Source organism: Hoplias malabaricus, chromosome X2 (assembly GCF_029633855.1).
Source record: "Hoplias malabaricus isolate fHopMal1 chromosome X2, fHopMal1.hap1, whole genome shotgun sequence".
NCBI lineage: Eukaryota > Metazoa > Chordata > Actinopteri > Characiformes > Erythrinidae > Hoplias > Hoplias malabaricus.
Genome location: NC_089819.1, coordinates 40,043,402 through 40,069,626, shown reverse-complemented (window position 1 = coordinate 40,069,626; position 26,225 = coordinate 40,043,402). Strand labels below are relative to the sequence as shown.

Below are 26,225 nucleotides of genomic sequence, written 5' to 3'. Positions count from 1 at the left end.
GAATCGCCAATCCACCTACCAACGTGTGGTTTTTGTTTTTTTTTTTTTGGACTGTGGGAGGAAACCCACGCGGACACAGGGAGAACACACCAACTCCTCACAGACAGTCACCTGGAGCGGGAATCGAACCCACAACCTCCAGGCCGTGCCTGGATTATTGTTTCACTTTTTTTTACAGAATTTTTTTTTAATGATTTTTTTTTATCTGTAGCAGTGATGATTTTGTGACTCATAATAATTCAAAAGGGACTTGCATCAATCTCAAGGATTCTCTGAAGAAAGTACAATGCTCACTGTAAAATCAGTAACCACATAAGTAGTGTTACTGTACTGTATTGTACATAGTACTGTAAAGCATTCACACTGCAGATACTTGTGAGCAAAAATTGCATCTCTTTTACATGTTCAGAGTTCCTCTCAAATGGAATGAGATATATTTGCTTCATTCGCACTCTGTGGCCTTTCAGCACACGATCAATGGTGGACAAGGCAACATTCTGTATGTTGTGGAATATACCATTGTCATCTATGATACATGTTTGGATTTCACAGAGTGTGTTTGCCAGCTGTTGTTTGCCAAAACCATGTCCACAATTGCATTTTCTTGGTCTTGGCTAAACAAGCATAGTCTCTCACCACCTGATGGTTTTGCCTCTACCCAGGAAGACAAAACTAGGTACAGTAAATATTGTAAACTTGGGCTTTTATGTCCTAACCCAGACAGAAAATTTGTAAATGCACATATCCTTATTGTACTGAGGCAAGATATGGTGCTGTACTCTAAAAGTAAACGGAGAGTTTATTTCATAAAGTTAACAGTTCCATTTGAGGATGTAGTAGTCAAAGCATTTGAAAGGAAGAAGCTGAAGTATGCAGACTTGGTGGCTGAGGTGAGGAAACGCAAGTGACATGCACATGTAAGACTAGTGGAGATATGTGTTAGGGGATTGTAGCCAAGTCTGACATATCCCTGCTTGTGCAGTTTGGCATCAGGAGCCAGAAACTAAGGGCAGCTGTGAAGGAGTTATCAGAAACTGCAAAAAACAGGTCTAGTCAGTGGTTGTGGATAAGGAGAACACAGACTAGTTGGGGAAATGCACTGTAGAGGTGCTGTTGTGGTGGTTGGTGATGTAGCATGTAAAGATCACATGGAACTGGTGGCACTGAGCATGCATTAACGGTGCCAGTGGGGCTAGGTACAGCCTTAGTCACCAGGGGATGCCAATGTGGATTTATGGTTGTTGATGCTTAAGGGTAATGTAGGACTGTAAAGCTGGCTTGGAGGGGGCTGGGGCTGGGACGCCAGACTACACTGTTGAGTTTTCTGGAGGTGTCGTGGTCTTAATTCAGCGAAACCCTGATGAGGGGAGGTGCCTACCTGATGACCCCTGTGAAGAGCTAGTGATGCAGTGGGTGGTTTGGGTACTCATGTGATGGGCTCAATGAGTAACCGTAGATGTAAGGGTAGCTGGTTGCTGACTGAATCATAAACAGCCACAGCAACCTTAGGGTGTAGATGTAGGATTGGAACAATAGAAGAGGGTGGGGTGAGCCCTATGTGAAGCTCTAATGGATTGGCATAGGATATTTTACATATTTTATCTTATCTTGTGTATGATTATAATTGCATGTTCTCAAGACGAAATGTCCTTATGACTCCAGCTACAGTGTAACAACTCAAATTTGGTTGCATTCTCTGCCCAGTTTCCCTCATGCTCATTCCAAGGTTTATGACACTGTCAATAAGAATCGCTCGAATGTCTTGGGAAATATTTCTTTGTCTTCCTCTGCATCAGCCTCTTGATGATCTTTCCTACTCTGGCTTTGTGAAGCTGAGTCAGTGTGTGGTTTAAATGCCCCAGGCAATTAGTAGAAGTGAGTAAATTATTCTGATTAATTGTGTTTTCACATGTGGGACGATGGTTAATTCATTGGCATACTGAGTTTTGTTGGCATTGGTGATGCCAGTGATTAAGAAAATGAGACAAATGTGTTCCCTCTGAAAACTGAGTAGTGTGCTCAGAGTTGTGTGCAGAGTTTTGCAAAATGAGTGCAGCAAGAACTGCAAACTGCAACCCTAGTGCATCACGTGTGTTTTAGTGGGTGAAAATAGGTTTGCGAGTTTAACAAGGTGAAAAGTGCTTAAGGTTCTGACAAAATGGTAACCATTTCAGTAAATGGGTTCAGGGCACTGAGCAAATGGTTCAGACAACAGGGTTTAGTGTTTAAGCAATTGAGAAAAACTGTAATGAGCTATGAGTTACATATATACTTCTTATAAAATTACAACATGCTTTTGCCAATTCCAGCTATAATTGCCTATTTTAACAGTTCAAAAGCTTCATCTGTCTGTCTTTGTGCCTTTGTATTTGTCTACAGGATGTATTTACAGCTGTTGCTACTGTTCCTGACACTGGGGGTGAAATTCATATCTTCAGATAACTGCTTCTCTAGCCTGGCCCATTGTACCTGTAACCTGGAGCTAAAATTTGTCACCTGTGCCAGCCAAAACCTCACTGTTATACCCACAATGTTCCCACCAGGCATAGAACACCTGAACTTGTCCTTTAACCAGCTGACTTTCATCCGAAACCAGGCATTCAGGTCCATGGGCCGTTTACGGACACTTCTTTTGAACAACAACCAGATTAGTACCATTTCGGACGGTGCTTTCTCATTACTGGATGCTCTGGTCAAGCTGGATCTGAGCCAAAACAACATTTCCACTTTGCCCGAAGGGTTTTCCCTGGGTTTGGGGTCTCTCCGGGAGTTGTCTCTGGCAAACAACCACTTGACAGGCATTAACGGTGTCAGCTTCAAGCACATGGATGCCCTGCAGAAGCTCAACCTGAGCCAAAATGCCATTAATTCCATCAAGATAAGAGCTTTTGGCTCATTGAGCACTCTGAGAAGGGTGTACCTAGATGGGAACAATATCAGTTCCCTCTCTAATGGGGTCTTCTCTATGCTGAGGAACCTGGAAGTTCTTGGGCTTAAAAATAATTCAATTGATCATCTAGATGTTGGGGTCCTTGCTCCCTTGACAAGCCTGACCATGCTTAATCTTGCCTATAACAAACTGCATGCAGTGGATTTCAAAGCATTCCTCAGCCTCCACACCCACAGTACCCACATCTTGCTGGAGGGTAACCCTTGGAAATGTGAGTGCGATCTGCAGAGAGACTTCCGAAAACTGCACAGCGTCCAGAGATTTATACTAGACGACTACGAGAATTTGACATGCTACAAACCTCTGCAACTTCAGGGAGATGCCCTCAGAGATGTTGATTCCCAGCTGTGTTTTGCAGAAACAGTTACTGTACTAATCATCACCATCACTGTGTTCATCACTGGGGTAGCAGCTATTGTCATGGCAGAGACTAAACGGAAGAAAAAGAATAAAGGGAAGCACTGGACAGAGGTGAATGACATGTCATGTGACTCATAAAATATTACTCACAAATAAGGACTGAAAAGCCAAGGAGAAATGAGATAACATTGACATGTACCATGACTTTGCATCCTAAAGGGAACATCTACAATTGTAATCGAAAAACACTTTATATAAAATTGATGTTTCCTCACCATTTCCTGCTCTCCAGTCTAGCTGTGCTCTGGAAACAGTCTGTGTTTATGAAGCCCCAGTGTTAGCAAGCAAGTTAAAAACAAAGTGGCTCGGTCAGAAATGCTAGGCTTCCTCTCTCTCTCTCTTGTTCCTCTGGCAAAAAACTGGCAAAGGGCCCTCGAAATACTCGAAAACAGTGCTTCATAGGTGGGTAATATTGACTTATTTTGGCTTTTTCTGATTATTTAAGTAGTAACAAACTCTAAATTCCAGAAGCTGATAACTTTATCAAAGTAAACACACCAACATGCTTCAGAACTAAAGAACATTCATTCATTATCTGTAACCGCTTATCCAATTCAGGGTCACAGTGGGTCCAGAGCCTACTTGGAATCATTGGGCGCAAGGCGGGGAATACACCCTGGAGGGGGCGCCAGTCCTTCACAGGGCAACACAGACACACACACACACATCTACACACACCTACCGACACTTGAGTCGCCAATCAACCTACCAACGTGTGCTTTTGGGAGGAAACCCACGTGGACACAGGGAGAACACACCAACTCCTCACAGACAGTCACCTGGAGTGGGAATCAAACCCACAACCTCCAGGCCCCTGGAGCTGTGTGACTACGACACTACCTGTTGCGCCACCGTGCCGCCCAGAACTAAAGAACTCGAGTTATAAATGAGTTTCTCCTCAAACACCCATTTTTCTCCTCAAACACAACATTCTACCTTAAAAGACTGAGCTTCTGGATGTAAGCAAACCAGAGAGAACTGCAGTTCCCCACAAACATAGATGTTCCCTCTAACACATTTAGTTTTATTTAACTGCATGCTGTTCCCCCCAAAATAAATTCACATTATTACTTTAATTCATCAGTAGCATTTCTCATTCATTCTTGCCACCACAGCCGAGTGACTCACACGTCCGTGACAATATCATTATATGGCTGGCAGAAGACAACTAAAATGCTACTGTTACTTGGCTTATACAGTAAACTAAACGTGGCTTCTGCATTAAATGCTTCAATTATAATCCATTGATTAATTCATTCATTATCTGTAACCACTTATCCAGTTCAGGGTCGCGGTGGGTCCAGAGCCTACCTGGAATCATTGGGCATAAGGCGGGAATACACCCTGGAGAGGGCGCCAATCCTTCACAGGGCAACACACACACACACTTTTGAGTCGCCTACCAACGTGTGTTTTTGGACTGTGGGAGGAAACCGGGGCACCCAGAGGAAACCCACGCGGACACGGGGAGAACACACCAACTCCTCACAGACAGTCACCCAGAGCGGGAATCGAACCAACAACCTCCAATTTTATAAAATTGTTACAACCGCATTGTAACTAATTTTATGTAGCAAAACTTGTTTTAACATATATACCATCTCAGTAGCTCAAGGTGTAAATTTTCATGTTAACTGGCATTTTTTTTATGAATTGGTGTTTATCTAATTGCTTTATTCTTCTCTGGCTGTGGATGTATTTTTGTGAAAATAAATGTATCTAAAATATTTATATTGTCATGTCATTTTCACATAAAAGTCACCCACGCTATTAACCATGTACATTGTATCATAGTCTGGGCATTGGAATAAAATATTTTGGATCTGGCTGCTGCTATCCTCCTCCAAAAGTTACATAATGCAGTTTCTGCAGTGCTGAGCTCAAAGTAGCAATGGCAGAGGCTCTATTCTCCTTGTTACAGGTCAGTGGAGCATCACAGTGATTTTGAAGCTGTAATTTTAATTTAAAAATATTTAATGAAGAACTTTTAAGACCTATGGCATGAAGATCAAACACATCAATCAGTGGATTCCCACCTTTACTTGCACTTCAGATTCTTTGAGATTTTTTCCATGTACCTAAAACATTTTACAAGTTTTATATTGTAGGTGGTGAAAGATCTATGTTTCTGCAGTTTTGTGTTGAGAAATGTCCTTCTTAAACTCTTTGGCAATTCTCTCACAATGTTTGTCAAACAGTGGCAAGCCATAACCATCTGAGCCTCTGGTGAATGCTTATTTTATACTTTTTGTATTCTCTTGTTAATATTTTTTTTAAAAATGTTTTAAAATTATGCAATTTGAATGTTTGTATAAAATAGATATAAATGTGCTACAGGCATGACATTCTAAATTAGGTTACATCTGGTTTACAAAATGTTGTTTATCAATTGGTCAAAAGAAATATTGTAAATGTTTTCATTTTGATTTCATCCATTAAATTAAATTAAATTAAATTAAATTAAATTAAATTAAATTAAATTAAATTAAAGAAAATTAACAAATCACTGATTATTTTTCAGTTTACAAAAAAAATTACTGCATTACTGGAGGAAAACAATTATTAAATGCATTAAATGTATATAATGATATTTTTAAAAATTGCTAAATAAATTATTTTATTTTTTCATTTGACTCGATAGCAAATATGTTCCGGATTCTACTCCTGAAGTACCTGTACCATACATATTTTTCCAACTCTTCCAATCTTGATCCACGTATTTGGCTGATTAACATCACTTGCTGAGCAGAGGTGATGTGTAAGAGCAACAACAAATACCTGAGGGCTTTATTGTGTTACATTTGAACTTGTTGGGTTAGTTAATCTTATAGTGATCTAATAGTTTTCATGGTGTTACGGTTGTTCTTTTAGTGGTGCAATAGTTTGTAGATGCCAAGGCCTCTGGAAATCACTCACTTACTTGTGAGTCGGGAGGTTTCTCAAAAAGGGGGCTATTACTCATGTACTCACTCACATTTAGGAAATGCTCCACAAGAGGTTGCTATTGTGAACTGCATCAATTATATTTTAATGTCCTTAATTTGTGGGGTTAAATTAGGTCATATAGTATTACATTTATCCTTATAGCAAACTAATACATTACCTGCTACTCAATTTGGTCCTATAGTGTAACAGTTATTGCAATATTGATCTTTTAATTTTATTGTTACACTTGATCCTGTGGTTAGAAACATTTTTGTTGTGGTCTTTGTGGTTTTTCATTTTAACCTGTTGTGTTACTCTCCACCCTACTGTGTAAGAATTGGTCTTATAGTATTCTTTCATTATTTTATGAGGTTGCATTTGGTCCTATGGTGTTACAGTTGGCTGTATTGCAGTACAGTTAGTCATAAAGATGTCTAATATTCTTTATGGTGTTGCACTTTGTCCTAATGTGATATAGCAAGTTTAACAGTGGTTTGCCAGTTTTAATAGGGTTGCATTTCACCCTATAATGTTACATGGCCATCCTCCTTAGTCTGAGTACTCCAGAGGTCCAATTTAAACCACATTTCCACAGTCTAGGCCACCTCATCTCATCTTGCAGTGTTTACCTCAGGCAATATTTATAAGCTAGGCCTAACGTATCATTCACTCAGTGTTGTGATGCAACATGTAAAGCCTATCTCGTCCTTCTCAACTCTATCTGCTTTTGTAAGGTATATAATTACATGAAAGTGAGAAGTGCTTTGTATCTGTTATAATTTGTTACAGTTAGGGGACAAACCAAAAAGCTGCTGTGATGATACAGTGGAGTTATAACTAGAAATAGGCATGCTGAGCAATTGATTAGATTGTCATAAATAGATTTAGGTTTCTCTCTCCACAGTCTCTTGGTCTTTTTCCCTCTACGCTGTGTCTTCTTGTCCAATCTGGCAACCCTGAGTAAAAGCACTAGAGGTGGGCGATACCGGGAATTTTGGTATTGATCCGATACCAAGTAAATGCAGTGCCAGTATCACCGATATTGATACAGATACTTTTTAACATTTAAGCTTCATAGATCAAAAGGATCCAAAAGACCTAGGATAGAATTTCACCAAACATTGTATGTGACAACAAAATACTTGATTATCACAATCAACATTTTTGTTTAGAAACAATGGAACACTAACAAAATAAAGTTTGCCTGAAAATTAGGAAAATAAATCTTTTTTGAGGTAGAAAAGGAGGAACCACACTACAAAAATTAAATAAAAATTCTCCCCTCACTAGACATCTTTTCTAGTTCTTTATTTGTTTCTTTTTTCAAATAGAATTGTTCTTAGGAAAAACAATAAAAAATAAGGAATGTTCTTCCTTTCAGTGAAATTCTGTTTTCTGTAAAATATATCACTCAACACAACTTAAAACAAAATCTCCTGAGGTAGAGGGCTGACAAACCACAATACAACAAAATTAACACACCACAACAAATACTGTAAACAGTTTCAAACTTGTTCTTTTTTCAAGTCGAACAATACAAGAAAATAATACAAAGAATAAGGAATTTGTTCCCTTCAGTGCACTTCTGGCTTTAAGCAAAATAAAAACAATAAGTGAAAATGAAATAAAGGATGTATAAATAAAGAAAGAATCTTACAGACAGAGAGTAGACTTTGATGAATCCGCGTGCGCAGCAGTCAGTGCGTGCGGGAGAAAAAAAACTTGAGTATTGATCTTTTTTACACAAGTATTGTTCAATATCAATACCAGCTTTGGTATCAATATTATCGATATTTGGATCAATCCGCCCACCTCTAAAAAGCACAGTATCTGTTTATGGCAGAAAGTGCACTTGCGTCAACAGAGAGTTGTGGGGAAAAAACTTATTTCATTCATCACCACTTTACATCCTGAGATTAAATATTCATAGGGTGCATAATATTATGAGTTATTACTGTGGTATTATAAGTCAATATTTTGAGCAAATATGTATTTACACAGCAAATACATCCGCGTTAAATCAACACTATTAGTGTTAAATTAATACTGAGAGTGTTGACAAGTTTACATTTTTACACTAATGGTGTTGATTTAACACTGGTGAACTTGCTGTGTAGGGTACAGTCCCTATCAAAGAATTCATTTTTATTGCCTTTCAGGATCTACTGAGGAGTTGCTCAGGCTCTTCCACCTTTTCAGTAAGGTCCCACATCTGACACTATTGCAGTATATGTTGAGGAAAACAACACAAATGGGAAAACTGCTCCTTATTGAACTGGCTGTCTTAAAGGCTTTAGAAAGACAGAGTGTAGGCAACCCAATGCTATTCTTACCAAAGTAGAAGGGGGATACTACTTGGGGAGTACTAGTCTTAGGGGGTGCCACAGTATTATTATATATTATCATTTTTGAGTCCATCAGCAAATTATTTTGGGCATCTGGAACTACTACCAAAAAATGATCTGCCTAAGTTATTAAACATGAAATAAAACAACATGTTCTGATTTTGTGCTGCATCTTACACAGTTAGCAAGCATTTCAGAACTGTCTTTCTGAGTCTCTGCATGCTTCTGCATGTCTTTCTGAGTCTCTTTAATCAGAGTACTGGACCATGTGGGAGCACAGAGCTAAAGTTAAAAAGAGCAAAACACAGACAATGAGCCTGGAGATACTGTAAGAGTACTAATTAAATATAATGAATATTAGAATGGGGAAGAAGAGAATGTGAAAAATGAAAATGGCATTTGGCGTAAACAGTGGCTCGTTCTTATTTAAAGGAAAATATGATGAATTTGGTCGTTCTGAAAATGGCCTTTAAGACAGGGTAAATAAAGTGCTGTTTTGATTAAGCCTTGCGGTATTCTGATCAAAGCATGACACAGATGATTATTAGGAGCCCAGGGAACTGAAAGCAGTGAATGCAGAGATAAGAAAACATTAATTCATTAATTCATTCATAATCTGTAACCTCTTATACAATTCAGGGTTGCAGTGGGTCCAGAGCCTACCTGGAATCATTGGGTGCAAGGCGGGAATACACCCTGGAGGGGGCGCCAGTCCTTCACAGGGCAACACAGACACACACACATTCCCTCACACACTCACACCTACGGACACTTTTGATTCGCCAATCCACCTACCAACGTGTGTTTTTGGACTGTGGGAGGAAACTGGAGCTGTGTGACTGCGACACTACCTGCTGCGCCACCGTGCCCCAGAAAACATTCATTCATTCATTCATTCATTCATTCATTCATTATCTGTAACCGCTTATCTAATTCAGGGTCACGGTGGGTCCAGAGCCTACCTGGAATCATTGGGCACAAGGCAGGGAATACACCCTGGAGGGGGCGCCAGTCCTTCAGAAAACATTCAGAAACACAGAATTTAAAACTAATTTTTCATGTCTCCTTTTTTCTAAGATTATGAAATAATAACATAAATGCAAATAGCATAGATGAAATGTATATTTATTAATATAGAGGGAATATATTCCATAACTAAAATGAATCATTAAAATCAATTATGATTTTTTCTGTATTAATTATAAATTATCCTATATATGATTTATTTACTTTTTCAATTATTTATTTATTTTATATGATTTTAGTTATGCATTATATCATCGTTCTATAACTACTTTTAACAATTCTTCGACCAATTAAGTAAAATTAAATATATAATACTACTGACTTTACTATAACAATCTTGTTATTAAATATAGTTAGAATAAGTTAATATGTAGTTTAAATTATCCAACTACTACTATGAACTACTACTATAACTACTATGAATTATCCAGTAATTATTCTGTTACTACAAATTATACAGTAAATACTACGAATTGTTAAAATTATTTTAAATTATGATTTATTCTGTATGAAATATCTGAGTGGGCAGGTCTACATTGCTATATGCTGAATAGATATTTAGGGCGTGTACTTTTGTGCAATCTGGCAACCCGGCTGCCAGTTTACAGCTTCCGCAGGTGAATGCGGCGCTCGACTTTCGCCTCAAAACTGCCCTGTGTTGGCGGCTTTATTCCGGAGAACTTAGGACATTTTAGGCGGAAAACACCACAACAAACGCCTTCAACGCATATCTGCCAATTAGAAGAAAATAGAACAAGTGTAGGAGTCAAGGAACTAACCTTTAAGGAGGAAGGAATGTAAAAGAGCATGTAAGCCCTAAAAATTTGAAGGATATACAGGTAAGCCTCGGTTTAACCACTACAAGGTATATAAATAGTTTAATTACGTTTGCACTTCTTTATAATACTAAAACGTTGTTTTCTGGCCGTCTTATCGGCATACACCACTTTCTGTCACATATTTTGTTTTTCATTTCCTGTCTACCTGGCATAACAGAACTTAAAGCCCCTCCCTAACAACCAACCTAATATTCTATTTATTCCTTATTGGAATTTCCCGCTCCACCTTAAAGGGTGCAGCCGTTGCTGTTGAACCATTTAAGTTGGAGCGTAAAGTCTCCATAAGAACCAAGAAAATACGCGTCAGAAGGCGGCAACTTTGCCCTCGGGTAAATGGTGATGCTAATTTAAGGTGATTCCTGACTGACTGGTTTAAATGCCACTAAACTGCAAAAGAGCACTAGATTTATGATATCATGCTGTGTACTTCCGTAAATGATTCATTTGAGCTCAATGGTTCTCTTGTTTACCTAATCGTCCTAAGTATCTTCATATTTCTTTGGTTTTAAACACTACAAACAGGATCAAAGGTTATTTGCAGGGTTTATTTATTTTTCATTTATTTGATTGCTCTCATGAATCGATTTATACAATATACATATATGTAAGTAATCAGTAACTACAATGAATTATTCCGTAGGTACTATTAAATGTTCTGTAAATATCCATTAAATCATGAATCTTACAGATCATTAGAAGTTTCCTTTTGATATAATTGTAAAGGACTATTATTCATGTTTTTTCTGATGTCAGGTTCTTGTTTTTTTATGTACCTGTAAAAGTGTGTATTTTTATATATACATACATACATATATATATATATATATCTTTTCTAGTTCTGTTTTGTGCCAAATTTAAAAAGCATTACACTCTGAACATGTCTTCACGTCTACACATCTTCAGTGTGAATGGCTGGGGCTGAACTACGCACTGTGCAATCACGAAAGCATAGAAGTTTAAAAGGCATGTTTTTGCAATTTGGTATTTTTGTAAAGTATTGCCAGTGTCATGTTTTATGTTTTAAACAATGTTTTATTTTTCTTATTCTTCCCTTCTGTAGGATTCCCGTATCCCCTAGCCATGGCACATGATGACCGCATGGCCATTCTGGCAGATGAAGAAGAAGAGGAGCAGAAAAGGAGCAATGCACTTTCTGAACGTTTTAATAGACTTTCTTTGGAGGTCCACAGTGACCCTGTAGACACAAAACTGGCAAATAAACCCAATACTAGTGACCCCGACACAGAAATACAAACCCCAGTGACTGCAGAGGAACTGAACTGTTGCAAACGCTTGTATCTCAGAGTAAATCACCATCTCCTGGTCTCAAAAGTATTTTACTTCTTCTTCTATGCTGCATATGGCTCACTACATCCTCTACTGCCTGTTTACTATAAACAGTTGGGCATAACTGCCACCTATAGTGGCTTGCTGGTGGGGATCAGGTACTTTATAGAGTTCTGTAGTGCTCCCTTCTGGGGAGTAGTTGCTGACCGCTACAAAAAGGGAAAAGCTGTGTTGTTGTTTTCAGTTTTCTGCTGGTTGATGTTCAACTGTGGGATTGGCTTTGTGAAACCAGCAGCTATGAGTTGTAGACTGGTTAACTCCATCACAACCACAACTTTAGCACCAACTGTAGCCTCCACCAATGAGACTTTAGCTGCACCCACTGCTACCACCAACTGGACTTTTGCCCTAACTGTACCTAGCACCAATTGGACTCTAGCTCCAACCAAAACTTATAGCAATGATACTTCAGCTGTAGCTTCCACAAATGATATTTTAGCTTCAACTGTAGCTTCCATCAATATTACTTTAGCTCCAACTGTAGCTTCCGATAAATCCAATTTAGCTTCAAATCTAGCCACCTCCAATGGAACTTTATCATTTTCTCCAAATTCCACTTATGGGAATGGAACATCTTTCCCAATTCACTCCTCAGTCAATCACACCAGGAAGCGCAGAGCTCTGAATGGACATCGCACCAATTTGTTTCTGCTTTTCTCCAATCAGAAACAAGGCTATATATTTCAACGCCGGTTCAGACGAGATGCTAACACTAGCATGACTCCATCTTCACAGAATGGGCAGAACTTGAGTTCTTCCATTTATCCTCAGCCCATTACCACTGTTCAAGTTGCCACCATAAGTTCTACAGACTCTACCACCAGCACACTTCCCACACCTGAGGATAGCACCACTTCTGAACCACCTGAATATAAGATTGACTACAACCAGGATCAGGTGGAGGCCATCTTCCTCCTCATTCTGCTTGTCGTCATCATCGGGGAGTTTTTCAGTGCACCTGCAGTAACCATTGTGGACACAGTAAGTGCCAAAAAACTCCCTGAAACCTAAGTTTATTATTTCAGGTATTCGACTTAATATCATATGCAGAAACCACAATAACATATACACTAACAAATGAGAAGAAAAACTGTGCCAGATTGATGGTGTGGATCTCAGTTGATTTGCTGTGGGGATCCTTGACAGGAGGGAGCAGCCGAAAGTAGAAGATTAAGATTAACACCATTTAGTTACTAGTTTTAGGTTTTGTAGTTATGAAAGTGAAGTATACATTTATAAATAATAGACATAAATAATAAACCAGTGCCATATAAGAAAGTTCATTCTCTTCATTAACTTCTTATTATGTTGTTTAATAGTGTTGAAGTTTAGAATTAGCCTTACATGCAGTATGGAGAAATGTCCAAGGAAAATGTATGTAGGACAAAACATTGTGCTAACAGCAATTATTTCAGGAAGTTGTTCATTTTTCCCATAGAGAAATTCAGCTTTAATCTAGCGCTCATTATATGGGCCTAACAAAGTTTACAAATACATGCATGACTTCAGCCCGTGTGCATGTGTAAGGATGTAGTGTTTATCTCTGGATGTTTTCACAGGTGACTCTGCAATACCTGGGCCCTCATCGAGACCGTTATGGCCTTCAAAGAATGTGGGGTTCTCTAGGCTGGGGTTTGGCCATGCTCTCCGTAGGGATCTGGATTGACCACACTCATGTTGTATACATCATCGATGGCATAGTGGGATGTGTTATGCCAGATTATAAAAACTACCAGATTGCGTTTATTGTCTTCGGCGTGCTAATGGCAACGGCTTTATTTGTTGCGACTCAGTTCCATTTTGACTTCCAGAGGTTGGAGGAGTTACAAAGGAACCAGAACCAGAGTGATGCCCAGAACGGTACCTCATCTTCAGGCACAGCAGAGAGCACAGAGCTCCCTGAGGGTCAGGAGTTCCGTTACTTGGAACTGCTGCGGCTTCTCTGTGAAGTTCGCTACAGCACAGTTTTGTTTGTGGCCTGGTTCATGGGTTTCGGTTATGGGTTCGTCTTCACCTTCCTCTACTGGCATCTGGAGGATCTGAATGGGACCCCCACTTTGTTTGGAGTGTGTTCCGTCCTGAGCCACATCTCTGAACTGGCTGCTTATTTCACCAGTCACAAGCTCATCGAACTGGTGGGTCACATCAGGTAAGACTAGACCTTTTTGTTACGTCTTTGGTGTCTTAACTGTAAGAGAGAATGTGAAGTATGGCACTTTGTCCCAAATCCTTCTGTATGTGTGTGTAAGGGGTCTGGTTTGCTGCGCTTCTGGGATTTTTCTCTTTACAGTCATTCAGTTCAACCCCACAACACAGTTCTGTAGCTAGCTTTCTCGCTCTCTCTCTCTCTCTCTCTCTCTCTCTCTCTCTCTCTGTCCTTCTGTCTTTTTCAGGGCAGGGTGTGATTCTGTAGATTCTGTAGATCATTACGTGTTAACCACATGATATCTGCTATCATCTCATAATAAAATAGGTCTTGGTGATAGGGTTAAAAATGTATGTTAATTTTTTGAAAATAAATAAAAATGTTTAGGCATGTGGCCCATTCCAGAATACATTTCAAGTATAGAATGTGAATATATATATATATATATGTATGTATGTATGTATGTATCTGCTGATCTTAAACTTGTAACATTTAAAACATTTATTCAGAAAAACTAATTCCTAACAGAAAAATCTGTCAACTCTGTTACAGACAAATTGGATGAAATATACATAGTTAACATATATATAACATATATATACCCCGGTCTTCTTTAAAATAACTTTTCACATTTTTCATCTTTTGTGCTTTTTATTTATGCCTAAAATTAAGATCAAACATTATTATTATTGAAAGTTTAATATAATAAATATTAATACTTAAATGTGATTCAATAAAATTTTTTATGATAAATAACAAGATCTTTATCTGTGAGAGTCTAAATGTACCCGCAATTCTGGAATGACACATGTAGAGTTTGGCCTATTCCATCAGTTATATTATGAATAGTTCCAAAGATTGTCTAATCCACATTCAAATATATCGTTAAATACAGGCCCACACTGCTTTTGTTGTTTTTTTTGTTTGTAAAACATAATATGTGGGCAAGTTTTTAGTGTCATTTAGAAAGCTAGAACTGTATTCTGGGTTTGATTTGAGCAGGGATGCCAGTTTAATTCAGGGACTGCATATTTCGAAGGACACTTTTATAGGTTTATTACATCTTTCATTGAATTCTGGACGGTTGAATCAGGACAAGCAAGTAAAAAAATATGCATTAACAACGGCAATGGAAACATTTCCCAGATTCTTTAACTTTTCGTTCTTTTTTTTAAAATTGTCTTTATCATATATGTATACCAGAAAGTTTAAGTCTTCTCTACACAGGCAGACAAACTTCATGTGCAGTATATGTTTCTCTTATCTGTCTATTTGTCTCTCTCACTGCTGCGTGATTGGATGTGTGCGCAGCTGACGTCACCCGCACTACTCACTTGGACTTTTAGTTCTCAGCTTGGCTTCTTCGCTCTGGGGAGTCTGTTAAATTTTTTTAGGGTGACCAGATCTGAGATGGTGAAAAAGAGGACACGCCTCCGTCGGGAGCCGGTGGTGATGAGCTCTTGCCCCTCGTTGCCGTTGTGTGCTTATTGTTAGATCCTTTACACCTTTATTTACTACACAAAACATGGGAATTTCTTTTTTAATTCATCCGAGAACTTACATTTACTTTTCGTCATAGCTGCTCGAGATGAGGGTAGGTCCATGAGCTTTGGCTGACGTAAACAAGGACTACTGACGTGCAGACTGACCAATTAAATTTTTACAGAGAAGGTTATCAGCTCTACAGTCAGACCGTGCAATCCGAAGATTTTAGGCTATTTCACCACTCCCCCTTCTCACTCAAGCGAACCAATCGGAGTAGAGGAGGGCGGGACTAGTTTGTGGACGAAATGCTTCTCGAAATTCTATGTAAGCTCTAGAAAAACAAAATCACGGACGTTTGTGAAATTCCGCCCGAACATGTTTTAAGTCTAAAAAAGAGGACGTCTGGTCACCCTAATTTTTGTAAAAGTAAAAACAATATGCATGATGCACATACAGTATTTGTATATTAGCCCTCTTAGCCACAATGCTAATCTGGGCAGACACTTATACCTGCTAGCAACAAGCTAACAACTGAAGTGAAATATTTTCTCTCTCTCTGCGTATATATATACACACACACACACACACACACACACACACACACACACATATATATATATATATAGCAAGTGAAAGAGAAAAAAACTCAGAGCATTAGAGACATATGAAGTGTGTAAATATATCTAATGCTCTGAGGTTTTTTTCTCTTGCTCATAAGCATTTTGGATGTCTTTCAACATTAACATTTCCACATAAATTCACCTGAGTTTTTCTTTTTAAAAAAAATCACCACACAGTATGATTCGGGGTTAAAAACCTTGAAAGAGTAGGGCAACATAATCCTCTTTTTAGACCGTCTGGACAGTTTAACAGCTTGCTAAACATAAAGCATCCTAATAAGTCGAGACTCAACACAGTCTCCTGAGGCAGCATAAAGTGAGGAAGCAAGGGATAAACTTTAATACTAGCTACATGTGCTTTAGAGAGGGGCTCGGACATACGGTGCTTAGTTCAACATGGGTTACATGTGGTACGTTTTTTTTTATCATTATAAGGTTATTAAATGTATAAGGAATGTGCATGAATTAAAACGTGAAAAAAATCAGTGTAGCTGACACTAGAAGCCAAAAAGATATTAAACGAACATCAAGCAAAAATGTCACCAAAAAATAAGCCAAATCTACCATAAGGATTTGAGCGTAAAGTCTAATCGCCCTTTTTAGATCACTACTTCGCCTTTTCACAGTGACAGGCCTGTCTGCTCTGCGTGAGCTGCATGAGCTGTCTGTATATTTTATATGACTCAAAGAGCCAAGCAGAAATTAAAAAAAGGAAAAGAGATAATTTTTGTTTGGTTGAGCTGGCTTTGAGTTTGGGTGGGCAAAGAAGAAATTTGGGTGGGCAATGCCCAACCCTGCCCCCCTCTAGAGCTATCCCTGGTTAAATATCACACACACAGACACTTATGATAAACACCCATCAACGGAAATCTATTTGAAAATGTGTAACTTGTAAGAACCATGGGACCTGGGACCCATAAATGAAACTTAGCATCAATAAACAATATCAGTAAAGATGTTGGCATGAATATTAGAACACAAGGTTTTGTTCTGATAGCAATTAAATAGGATTGAAAATTGTTACAGTGTTCAGCTGCAGTCACTTGCTATATATTCAAATGTGTGTGTGTGTGTGTGTGTGTGTGTGTGTGTGTGTGTGTTTGTGTCCACAGAGTTCTGTACATTGGTCTGGCGTGTAATACTGCCCGTTACCTTTACATCTCTTATCTTCAGAATGCCTGGACTGTTCTGCCCATGGAGGTGTTGCAAGGTAAAATAAATATCAGTAAGACATTTTTTCATTCAAATAAACTATTATTCCTAGTGACAGAGTCACAGTCAAAAGAAAGCTAATGTCACTGTCCCAATTCTCGGTATTCAGTAACTTAAAAGATGTGGAGCAGCTGACGCTGTTTCCTCTAGAATAATGGAGCTTCAGCCTGTACAATTCAAATGATGTAGGATCCAAAATATATTGGTTTCTGTATTCAAGTATGAGACCTATTTTGTCTTCATAAAGATAATAATAATATTGTCTAATCACCCCGTCCTGTAAGGATATTTGCATATGCATCTGTGTGTGTGTATGTATGTTTTCTTTGACAAAAGACAGAAATGTCGATGTAGATTAAGATGGATAATATTCAGCAGAGATTTCACTGCCTTTCAGCACATTTCCCTCCAGCTCTTGCTCTCTTATGATTAGTGCTTCACTCTCTGTTTTCTTTGGAACAATCTGTACAAACACACACACACAAAACAAACACTCAGCCAGGTATCTGTTCTCACACAATAACCAGAGATGTGTAGACTGTCATAAACCAATCCTACAAGAATAAACTTGGAATGTGTATGTGTATCTGTGTGTGTGTGTATTAAAGGTGTAACCCATGCAGCTGTATGGGCAGCATGTATCTCGTACCTGAGTGCTGCTGTTCCTCCTGCTTTCCGGACCTCTGCCCAGGGGATTCTACAAGGACTTCACCTTGGTCTCGGCAGGGGCTGCGGTGCCATGGTGGGCGGAGTCTTTGTCAACTACTTTGGTGAGACCCCCAGAAAACATTCATTTATTCATTATCTGTAACCGCTTATCCAGTTCAGGGTCACGGTGGGTCCAGAGGCTACCTGGAATCATTGGGCACAAGGGGGGAATACACCCTGGAGGGGGCGCCAGTCCTTCACAGGGCAACACACACACACACTCACACATTCACTCACACACTCACACCTACGGACACTTTTGAGCCGCAAATCCACCTACCAACGTGTGTTTTTGACACTACCTGCCATGTTTATCTTCCATGTTGTCATGTAAACAGCCATCCTGTCCAAAATGTAGCAAGGAGAAATTCAAATTTATAACATGGTGTTTTGTAATATTTGAATGTGATATCACAAATATCAAGACAAAAAAGTTACCTCAGCTCAACATACTTGAAAGAGAACACTGACAGTTGTATATGTGTTTAAATGTATACATAAATTCATACATACAAACATGTTTAGCTGATGTAACAGAACTAGAATTAAGTGTTCTCCTCCAAGAGTGTTGAGCTGCAATGGAGCAGTTTGAAAGGTTGTCGTGGAGTGTGGGGACTCCTGAAGCCATAAAGGAAAGCAGAAAGGAGTAAACCTTCTATAGTGTTACTTTAGGGTAAAAAGAAATGAAAACTATTCAAAGTAGATATGGTTTTCTCAAGATGGCGATGACGCAAATAGCTCAGTAGCTGATGTGTCATTATTTCCTGTCTAAGGTTTGTATTTGTGAACGTGTTAGTTTTGAATGTGCCTGTATGTGTGTAGGAGTTTGTGTTGATCATTTGAAGAAACACAAAATTTCTATTGCATTTTGCTGATGATTGTGCATGACAGGAAGATTGATATATGTTGAACATATTTGGATGAGATTTGAAAGTGTAGATTTAACTGTGTTATGCACTTCCAGGCCCGGCAGAGACTTTCAGGGGGATTGGAATGACCTCTCTGGTCATTCTCCTACTATTTGCCCTCATCCAGCATGTCACTGAGAAGGACAAGCACACAGGTTAGTGAGAGAGAGAGAGAGAGAGAGAGAGAGAGAGAGAGAGAGAGAGAGAGAGAGAGAGAGAGAGAGAGACAGAGAGAGAGAGTATCTAAACACAAAACTCTGTCATAATTAAAATATCAATATGTAAATAGGCATAGTTCAAGGAAACTATATCATCACAAAACTAATAAAGAGAAAGAATGAAAAACAAGATTATCAGATATTATCTCTATAACATTTGGCCATGGTCTAATAGTTAGTGTAGAGGGCTTCAGACCAAAAGGTCGACTGATTGATCTACGCGACCTGGCTGAGGTGTCCTTGGGGAAGGAGCACCCTAAATGGTGTAGAGGCTGGTTGTCCACTCCTCTAGGTGCATGTGTTCATTTCATAAAGAAAAAAGAAACAATGTCTGCGCTAATCTTTACAGATAGTTCATAAATAAGTAATAACATGTTTAATAACGTGTTAATAATACAGTAACAATCTGCATTTACTCATAAATAAAATGTTGGTATCCTAATTGTTAATAAATAAGTATTCACCAATTGCATCTTTAACTCGTTTTGAAATATTCAGATTAACACCCCAAAAACGGTTAGTGCAATAGTTTTGCTGTAGCTATGTGTAAATAAATAGAAAGGATTGTAGGATTTATCTAATGCTGCAACCCTCAGACACAGGAGTAAGAGGCAAAAGAAGAGATTTTAACAGGGACTGTCATTTTCTGCATGCAGTGTCATAAGACAAGGCAGAGAAAAAATATAGAACAAAACAAAGTAATCAGGGATCAATACTGTTACAAGAGAGTGACAATAACATGCAAAAAGGCAGAGTGCAGGTCAGGGTACTTATTATTAAAGTTATTAAACTTATTAAAGGAAATGGTTCTATACAAAGCCATGGGCACATTTACCATGCAATTTAAGGGTTCTATGCATTGTTAAGGGATCCTTCAGATTGAAAAATGTGCTATAAATGATTTTATATAGCACCTTTCAGAAAATGCTTCTATATAGGACCAAAAAGGGATTTTCTATTGTTACACTGTCAAGCTTTTAACAGCACAAGGACTGGTTTTGGTTCCATATAGAACACTTCTCTAAAAGGTGTTATATTGAATCATCTATAGCACATTCAGAACCCCTTTACAATGCATATGCACACATGTGTATGTGTAACACAAAATAGTTCAATATTGAACCCTGGGTGTTCAGGTTTTAAATAAATAACCATTTTCTTTACTGAAAAACCCTTGTAGAACCATTATTTGTAAATGTGTGGGTATATAAAGGCTGGATAAAAGGCGATGACAAACAGGTGTGTAAGACAGGGAAGAGTCAGCTCTTTGAACTCCAAAGAAGCTGACTGAAGGGATGGCAAGTAGGTGTGACAAATTCTTTAAAAGAAACCACTGTGCTGATCTGATCTCTTTAAAATCCTTTTGGATCAGTCTTGTGAAGAATGAAATTGTGAGTTTTTTAGTGTGAATTTGATCTCTCAGTATTGGTGAAGATTATGTAGTTGGTCTGATATTTATTAAGAATGAAAAAGTAAAGGTTTAAGTAAATGGCTGCTCTTTGTTTTTCATCTGATTTTGTAAAGAAATAGCAGGTGTTTTAGTGGTGCTCTGATGAAGAGTCTAATTTTTTTCCATATTCCATTTTCTTTTTCACCCTACAGTGGACAAGATGCTTGCGGAGAACATCCCAGTTCCCTCAAGTCCAGTTCCCATAGCTACCATCGATCTGGTCCAGAACCAGGAGGTGGAAACCCCACCTGTGTGGAAGGAGCCCAAACTCCCTGCTAGGAAAACCCGGCACCAGGAGGAGCAGGAAGACGTCAGTAAACCAGCGTGGGCCCTCAGTGTTTCACCATGGGTTACCATCGCTTTTGCAATTGCCCAGATCAAAGAAGTGGTCGTCATGATGAAGAAACAACCACTCACTGAAGTCCAGTCCCTGCAGGTAACAAGCGGTTAAAGGTAAACCGAGGGTCAGGCGTATTAGAGATTCATGGATCAATGCAGTTGCTTGAGTGTGATAAATATTATGTTTTACATTGCATGCTTCTCTCAGAAGGAACAAGGTAAGTTTGTTTACTGATTAGAAACTTTAGAAATATTAAAATTGTTTCAGACACATACGATATGTACATGGTAACATTAAAAATGAAGAAAAAAAAACACTTACATATTGTGTATGTTAAATGTCAAAACAAAATGAATTTGGCTACTTCACGATGCACCCATTGTTCGAACAGAGCTTGTATAATCTCCATAGAATAAAAAACCTATAGACTAGCTGCACACAAGCTTAAATTCACATTCCCCATTTCAAACCTTTGGTTATTTATTGTAGCACAAATAGAGGAACAAGCTTCAGATACCAAATATGTTTTAGCAGGTTGATTGCATTTGAGGTGAGAAAGAAAACTATGTACATTTGATTTTTCACCAAAAGAGTTAATAGGTAATAGTGAGTCCCCACCTGTGCACAAATACCATTTGTGTGTGCACTTATTAATCCAGTAATTCCCCACAAATGTAGGAGAGCAGTAACAAGATTTTTTTTTCTGTGTATTATTTGTTGCTCATTTCAGGACTCGGAGCTTCCTCCTGATTCTCAGAGTGATAAAACTTCCTGCTCAAGTCCAGACTCTTCTCCCATCGGACCACACTCCCCGCGGGACGGGGGATCCCCAAAGGACTGAGCTCTGTAGCTAAATCCTCAAGAGCCCATCCAGAATACAGAGGAATCTGAGCTGGAATACAACTCCATAAACAAACTCTTTTAAGGATACATTTGATAAAATATAGACTATTAAGCCTATCTACAGCGAACGTGTACATGATCACATGTTTTCAACTTTTTTCTTGTGTGTGTGGTTAAATTATTTTCTATACTTTTACCATTTAAATTTACTTATACTGTCTTCAAGTTATGTCAGAAATGTCGTATTTATGATGAGTACTCATGAACACGAGAACAACATTGCAATGATTACTTGGAAAGTGATATTTTCATAAGCTCTAGGTATGTATAAAGCAGCATTAGCCACTGAATATTGGTTTGTGAATTGTGTTGTTTAGTTGTATAGTAGCTGCATATGAGCACAGCAGAATGAAGTCTGTCTGATGATTCTAAGTGGATTAAAAGCACTCATCTTATGTAAACGCCCTGCTCTTTATTTCACTGCAGTATTTCACAGTACATTCCAAAGTTCAATTTTACCAAAAGAACCAAGGTTTTGTGTTGGAAACTGCCAAGGAGGACTTCAAGGCAGCATTATTCATTCTTTCTCACAGATGTATTTCTGTATCATAGTTAATTTAATAGCTAAGTTGGATAAGATATATAGCATTGATAATATATACAGAATGTGGGCTGGTTCCACAAATTCAGCTATTCTTATTCACAGCAAGCTTCATTGAGGTCATAGCACCTTTCAGAGAAAATATCAAACTCTGAAAGTAAATACTGCTCTGATTATATTGTATTGTATTGCTGTATACACAGTGTTGCCTTTATATCTCTCAAACAGCAGTGGGCAGCACTGCAGTGGCAAATGTTGGCCAGCACTGAGTTCCATATGCGCCTAGACATAAGCCATAATCTTATAAATCCAGGGCTTATCTCACAAGGAATGATTTCTTGTGAAAAAAAAAAAAAGTTGTAATGATGTTTGACAAACTGTGCTTTGATATATACCTCTCTGTGTCATGTTCCAAAGAGGATTTTCAAGTCTACAGCCATGAAACCTCATAGAATGCCAGGACATATCCAGGTGAAAAAGCTTGGTCTGTAATGAACATTTGTTGCTGTTTTGAGTAAAACCAAATAGTAAATAAAAAAAAATACAGAGATGTTTAGTTTGTTTCTTCAGTGCAGAAGGAGAAGGAGGCTTGAGGGTGGATGGTTGTCAGTTCCACCCCCTGGATTGAGGAACGATGTGAGTGAAGGAACAGAGAATAAAGGTAGCCTTGAGCAAAGCACATAACCAACAAATGCTCCTGGGTACTGAGGTGGCTGCTTTCTGCTCCAGGTGTGTGTGTGTGTGTATGGTTGTCCTCAACTCTACTAGTCATCAGTGTGCTATAAATACAGAGACTAAATTTCAGTGTACTGCTGTGCAATGGCTCTGCTTCTTGCCAGCTTTAAGTTCTACTTTATAGAGTACGTCTACAATAGTGGGGAAACAATTTTCTCTCAAGTTTGTTTATGTTTACATCATGCTTTTCAAGATTTGGAGTTCTTTCCGTTGTCTAAAAACTCCAGATGCCTTTGCTCTGCCATGAGCAAAGAAAGGAAAAGCCTAGAGAGACAATAATTTTTTTTTTGACACTGGGGCTTGAGCTGTTTCAAGCATGCAAGTTTTGAGCATGCAAACAGATTGGAGAGCTGGCAAATGGTGAGAAAATCCTTAGAATTTTATATAAATAAAAATGTTGGGATTAAAATCGTTAATCCTTTGTCTGGTTTTGTGTGTAGATGTGTGTTTCAGTGTCTCAGTGGTTCACTCTGCGTCTACACTGGTTCACGGTTGTTATCTGTTTTGTTTCTGTTCTAGTTTGTTTCTAGTATCCTGGTTGTGTTTATTTTCTGCCTGTGCTTTTGTTCTGTTATTTGTCATAATAAAAGTGTTTCCTTGCATGTACGTCTGCTTCATCCTCCCTGCAGCCGACACTAGTGCATCTTTTAAGGTGGAACTTGGTAAACATGGAACTGACTTTAACCTTGTCTAACCAACCTATGCTTTTACATGTCCTTCTCTGCTTCTGTGAGTGTTTCTGTGAGTCACTAGGGGACTGTGCTTGAGCTCTCAACACATCACAGCTATGACCCTGTTCACCACTACCATTTTTTGTGTAATGATCTCCCTCTTGTGTTCTATTTTTGAAATAAAGCTTTCTGTGAAAATATGTCACCTAACCTTGCACTCTTCCAACATTGCACTCTTGCCAGCTCTTCCCTCTGCTTTACACTCGATTGTTCTCTTTCCAGATGTCATTATAGCTCATCATGCTTGGAGAACACAAATTGCTAATGATGTTCAGTTCATAATTTAAAAGAAATAATAATTAAAACCTTAGATGCATACTGAGAAATAGAGGAAGCCTTAGAGTAAGTTTAAGGCCCTTCAGCCCAAACAGGCCTGAAGTCATGAAGGACCATTTCATTTTCTCTTCCTCATGTCATACAAGTACCACAGTTTACATGTTTCAGGTCACAAGGCCTTCCAGATGTTTATGCTGTAAATAATGCATTACGTAATTTTAAGGCAGAAGCACTTTTCTGAGAAATTGTGTTAGCTAGGGGCACATTTGGCTCTTGTCAGCAATAAAGGAGGCTGAGTTTTTCTGGGATTCACTGAGTCAGGGAGTTTATGGGGACGTGTAGGTGGGGCAGTAGGCGGAGCCTATTCTCCAGAGCCTTGTAGAGCTTAAACATCAAATACAATTCTTACAATAATTACCACATAAAGACTATTACTGCTTTTCCAAACAGGGTGGTCACGCATACCACCTACAAACAACTTACGAATGTTTGATCACTTCTGCAGCTTGTGAATAAAAGTTGGCTGGCTTTGTGAATGCCATGCTCCTTAGCTCTGGTAATGCCTGCAGTTGAAGAACTTACAATGCTTTGATTTACAATGCTTACATTTATTAATGTGGTCACTAAAGTCAGTAAGAGGTTGCAGGATTAATAGTTAATTTAATCATTAAATCAAGATTACTTTGATAGATTGATGCCCTGACCAAACTGTGATCATGCCTAGCACTGCAAACCCACCACTACCCTGACTAGGAGAATGATTACAGGAGATGAGTGAATAAATCAAGTCTTTTTGTTCTCTTTGATGTCTAGATAGATACTGTCAAGTGAGCACACTGCCCGTTAGTACTTCAGGGATTGAATTTAAGGCTTATTGACTTCAGTAACCACCAACATTTTTTACATTACCAAAGCACAATGGAATCAACCTATACCAGATTTCTTCAAATCCTGATCTTGAATCCAGTATCCATTTTAAAATGACCAACTGGTATTACACTCTACCTGGTCAGTCAGATAAATTCACAGTTAGAAATAGTGTCAAACCCTTTTAAAATATCGGCCTGGAACCTGGATCTAGGTGTTTGAAGTCCTACGCCATTAGCAATTTTAATACATGCCAAAAATATAACTTGCCTATTATATGTTTCAAATTTTGTTGTCTGATCTACAGCAGCCAAATTGTATTAAAATGACCCATGTCCTAAGTACCTACAGGCTATTAGATATCCCATAGGGTCACTAGCTAGAGACTAGAATAGGAACTGTTCAGCACTGCCAGATGTAAAGAGACTCTGTGACAAAAACATATATTTAAGGACATTTTAAACTGAGACAGATAGGAAAAGTATGTATACTGCCACTGTGCCACTGCCAGGCTGTCATTGTAAATAAAACATTTGTTCTTAACAATTTGCCTGGTATTAACTAAAGGTTACAATATACTATCGTGCAAAATAAAGTACAGCTTCTTTTAATTCTATGGGTTTACGTATATGGATATTTTAAAAATAATTTTCAGGGCCCAATCAGATCTTAAATTTAAATAAAAACCACTTCGTATTCCACTTATCATCATTTATTTAACAGCAATGAAGCCAAAATTCAGAAGCCATGTGAGAAATACTAAGTACACTCTCTATCAATAGCTTGTTCCAGCTTTAGCAGCAACAACTTAAAGTTACCATATTTTTATCACTTTATCATTTTCTCACATCATAATGGAGGAATCTTGGTCTATTCTACAATGTTCCTTCAGTTCATAGAGGTTTGTTGGCATTCACCTTTCGCTTATGCACAGCTCTTTTAAGGTCCTGCCAGAGCCTTTCATTTAGGGTTAATGTATGGACATTGACTGGGTCATTGCAAAACATTCATTCTTTCCTTTTGCAGCCATTCTTGTTGTAGATTTGTTGGTATGATTAGGATCATTGTCCTGTTGCATGACCCAATTTTGGTCAAGCTTTAGCTGTCAGATTGATGCCTCACATTTCGTTTTAGAAAGATTTTGTGCACAGAGGTGTTCATGGTCAACTCGTTGACTGCAAGGTGCCCAGGAATTGTGTGCTAAATAATTAATAATTAGTTGCTTTTACTAAT

At 38.4% G+C, this 26,225-nt stretch overlaps 2 protein-coding genes across 3 annotated transcripts; both read left to right on the top strand.

The window, feature by feature from the left end:
* The first annotated feature begins 2,530 nt into the window (after window positions 1-2,530).
* LOC136677389 (leucine-rich repeat-containing protein 70-like) lies at window positions 2,531-3,448 on the top strand. The gene has a single exon (XM_066654911.1). The coding sequence runs from the start codon at window positions 2,531-2,533 to the stop codon at window positions 3,446-3,448; it is 918 nt and encodes a 305-aa protein (XP_066511008.1).
* Window positions 3,449-10,315: 6,867 nt separating this feature from the next.
* On the top strand, window positions 10,316-22,858 carry LOC136676939 (major facilitator superfamily domain-containing protein 6-A-like). 2 transcript variants are annotated; one of them, XM_066654252.1, is made up of 8 exons: window positions 10,316-10,505; window positions 12,519-12,833; window positions 13,412-14,001; window positions 17,216-17,313; window positions 17,924-18,085; window positions 18,988-19,086; window positions 20,752-21,035; window positions 21,670-22,858. In XM_066654252.1, exons 2-8 carry the CDS (start codon window positions 12,570-12,572, stop codon window positions 21,778-21,780), a joined length of 1,608 nt encoding a protein of 535 aa, XP_066510349.1. In that variant the 5' UTR covers window positions 10,316-10,505; window positions 12,519-12,569; the 3' UTR covers window positions 21,781-22,858. The 2 variants fall into 2 exon arrangements, with proteins under 2 accessions (XP_066510349.1, XP_066510348.1); XM_066654251.1 differs by having other exon boundaries at window positions 11,566-12,833.
* The last annotated feature ends 3,367 nt before the right edge of the window (window positions 22,859-26,225 follow it).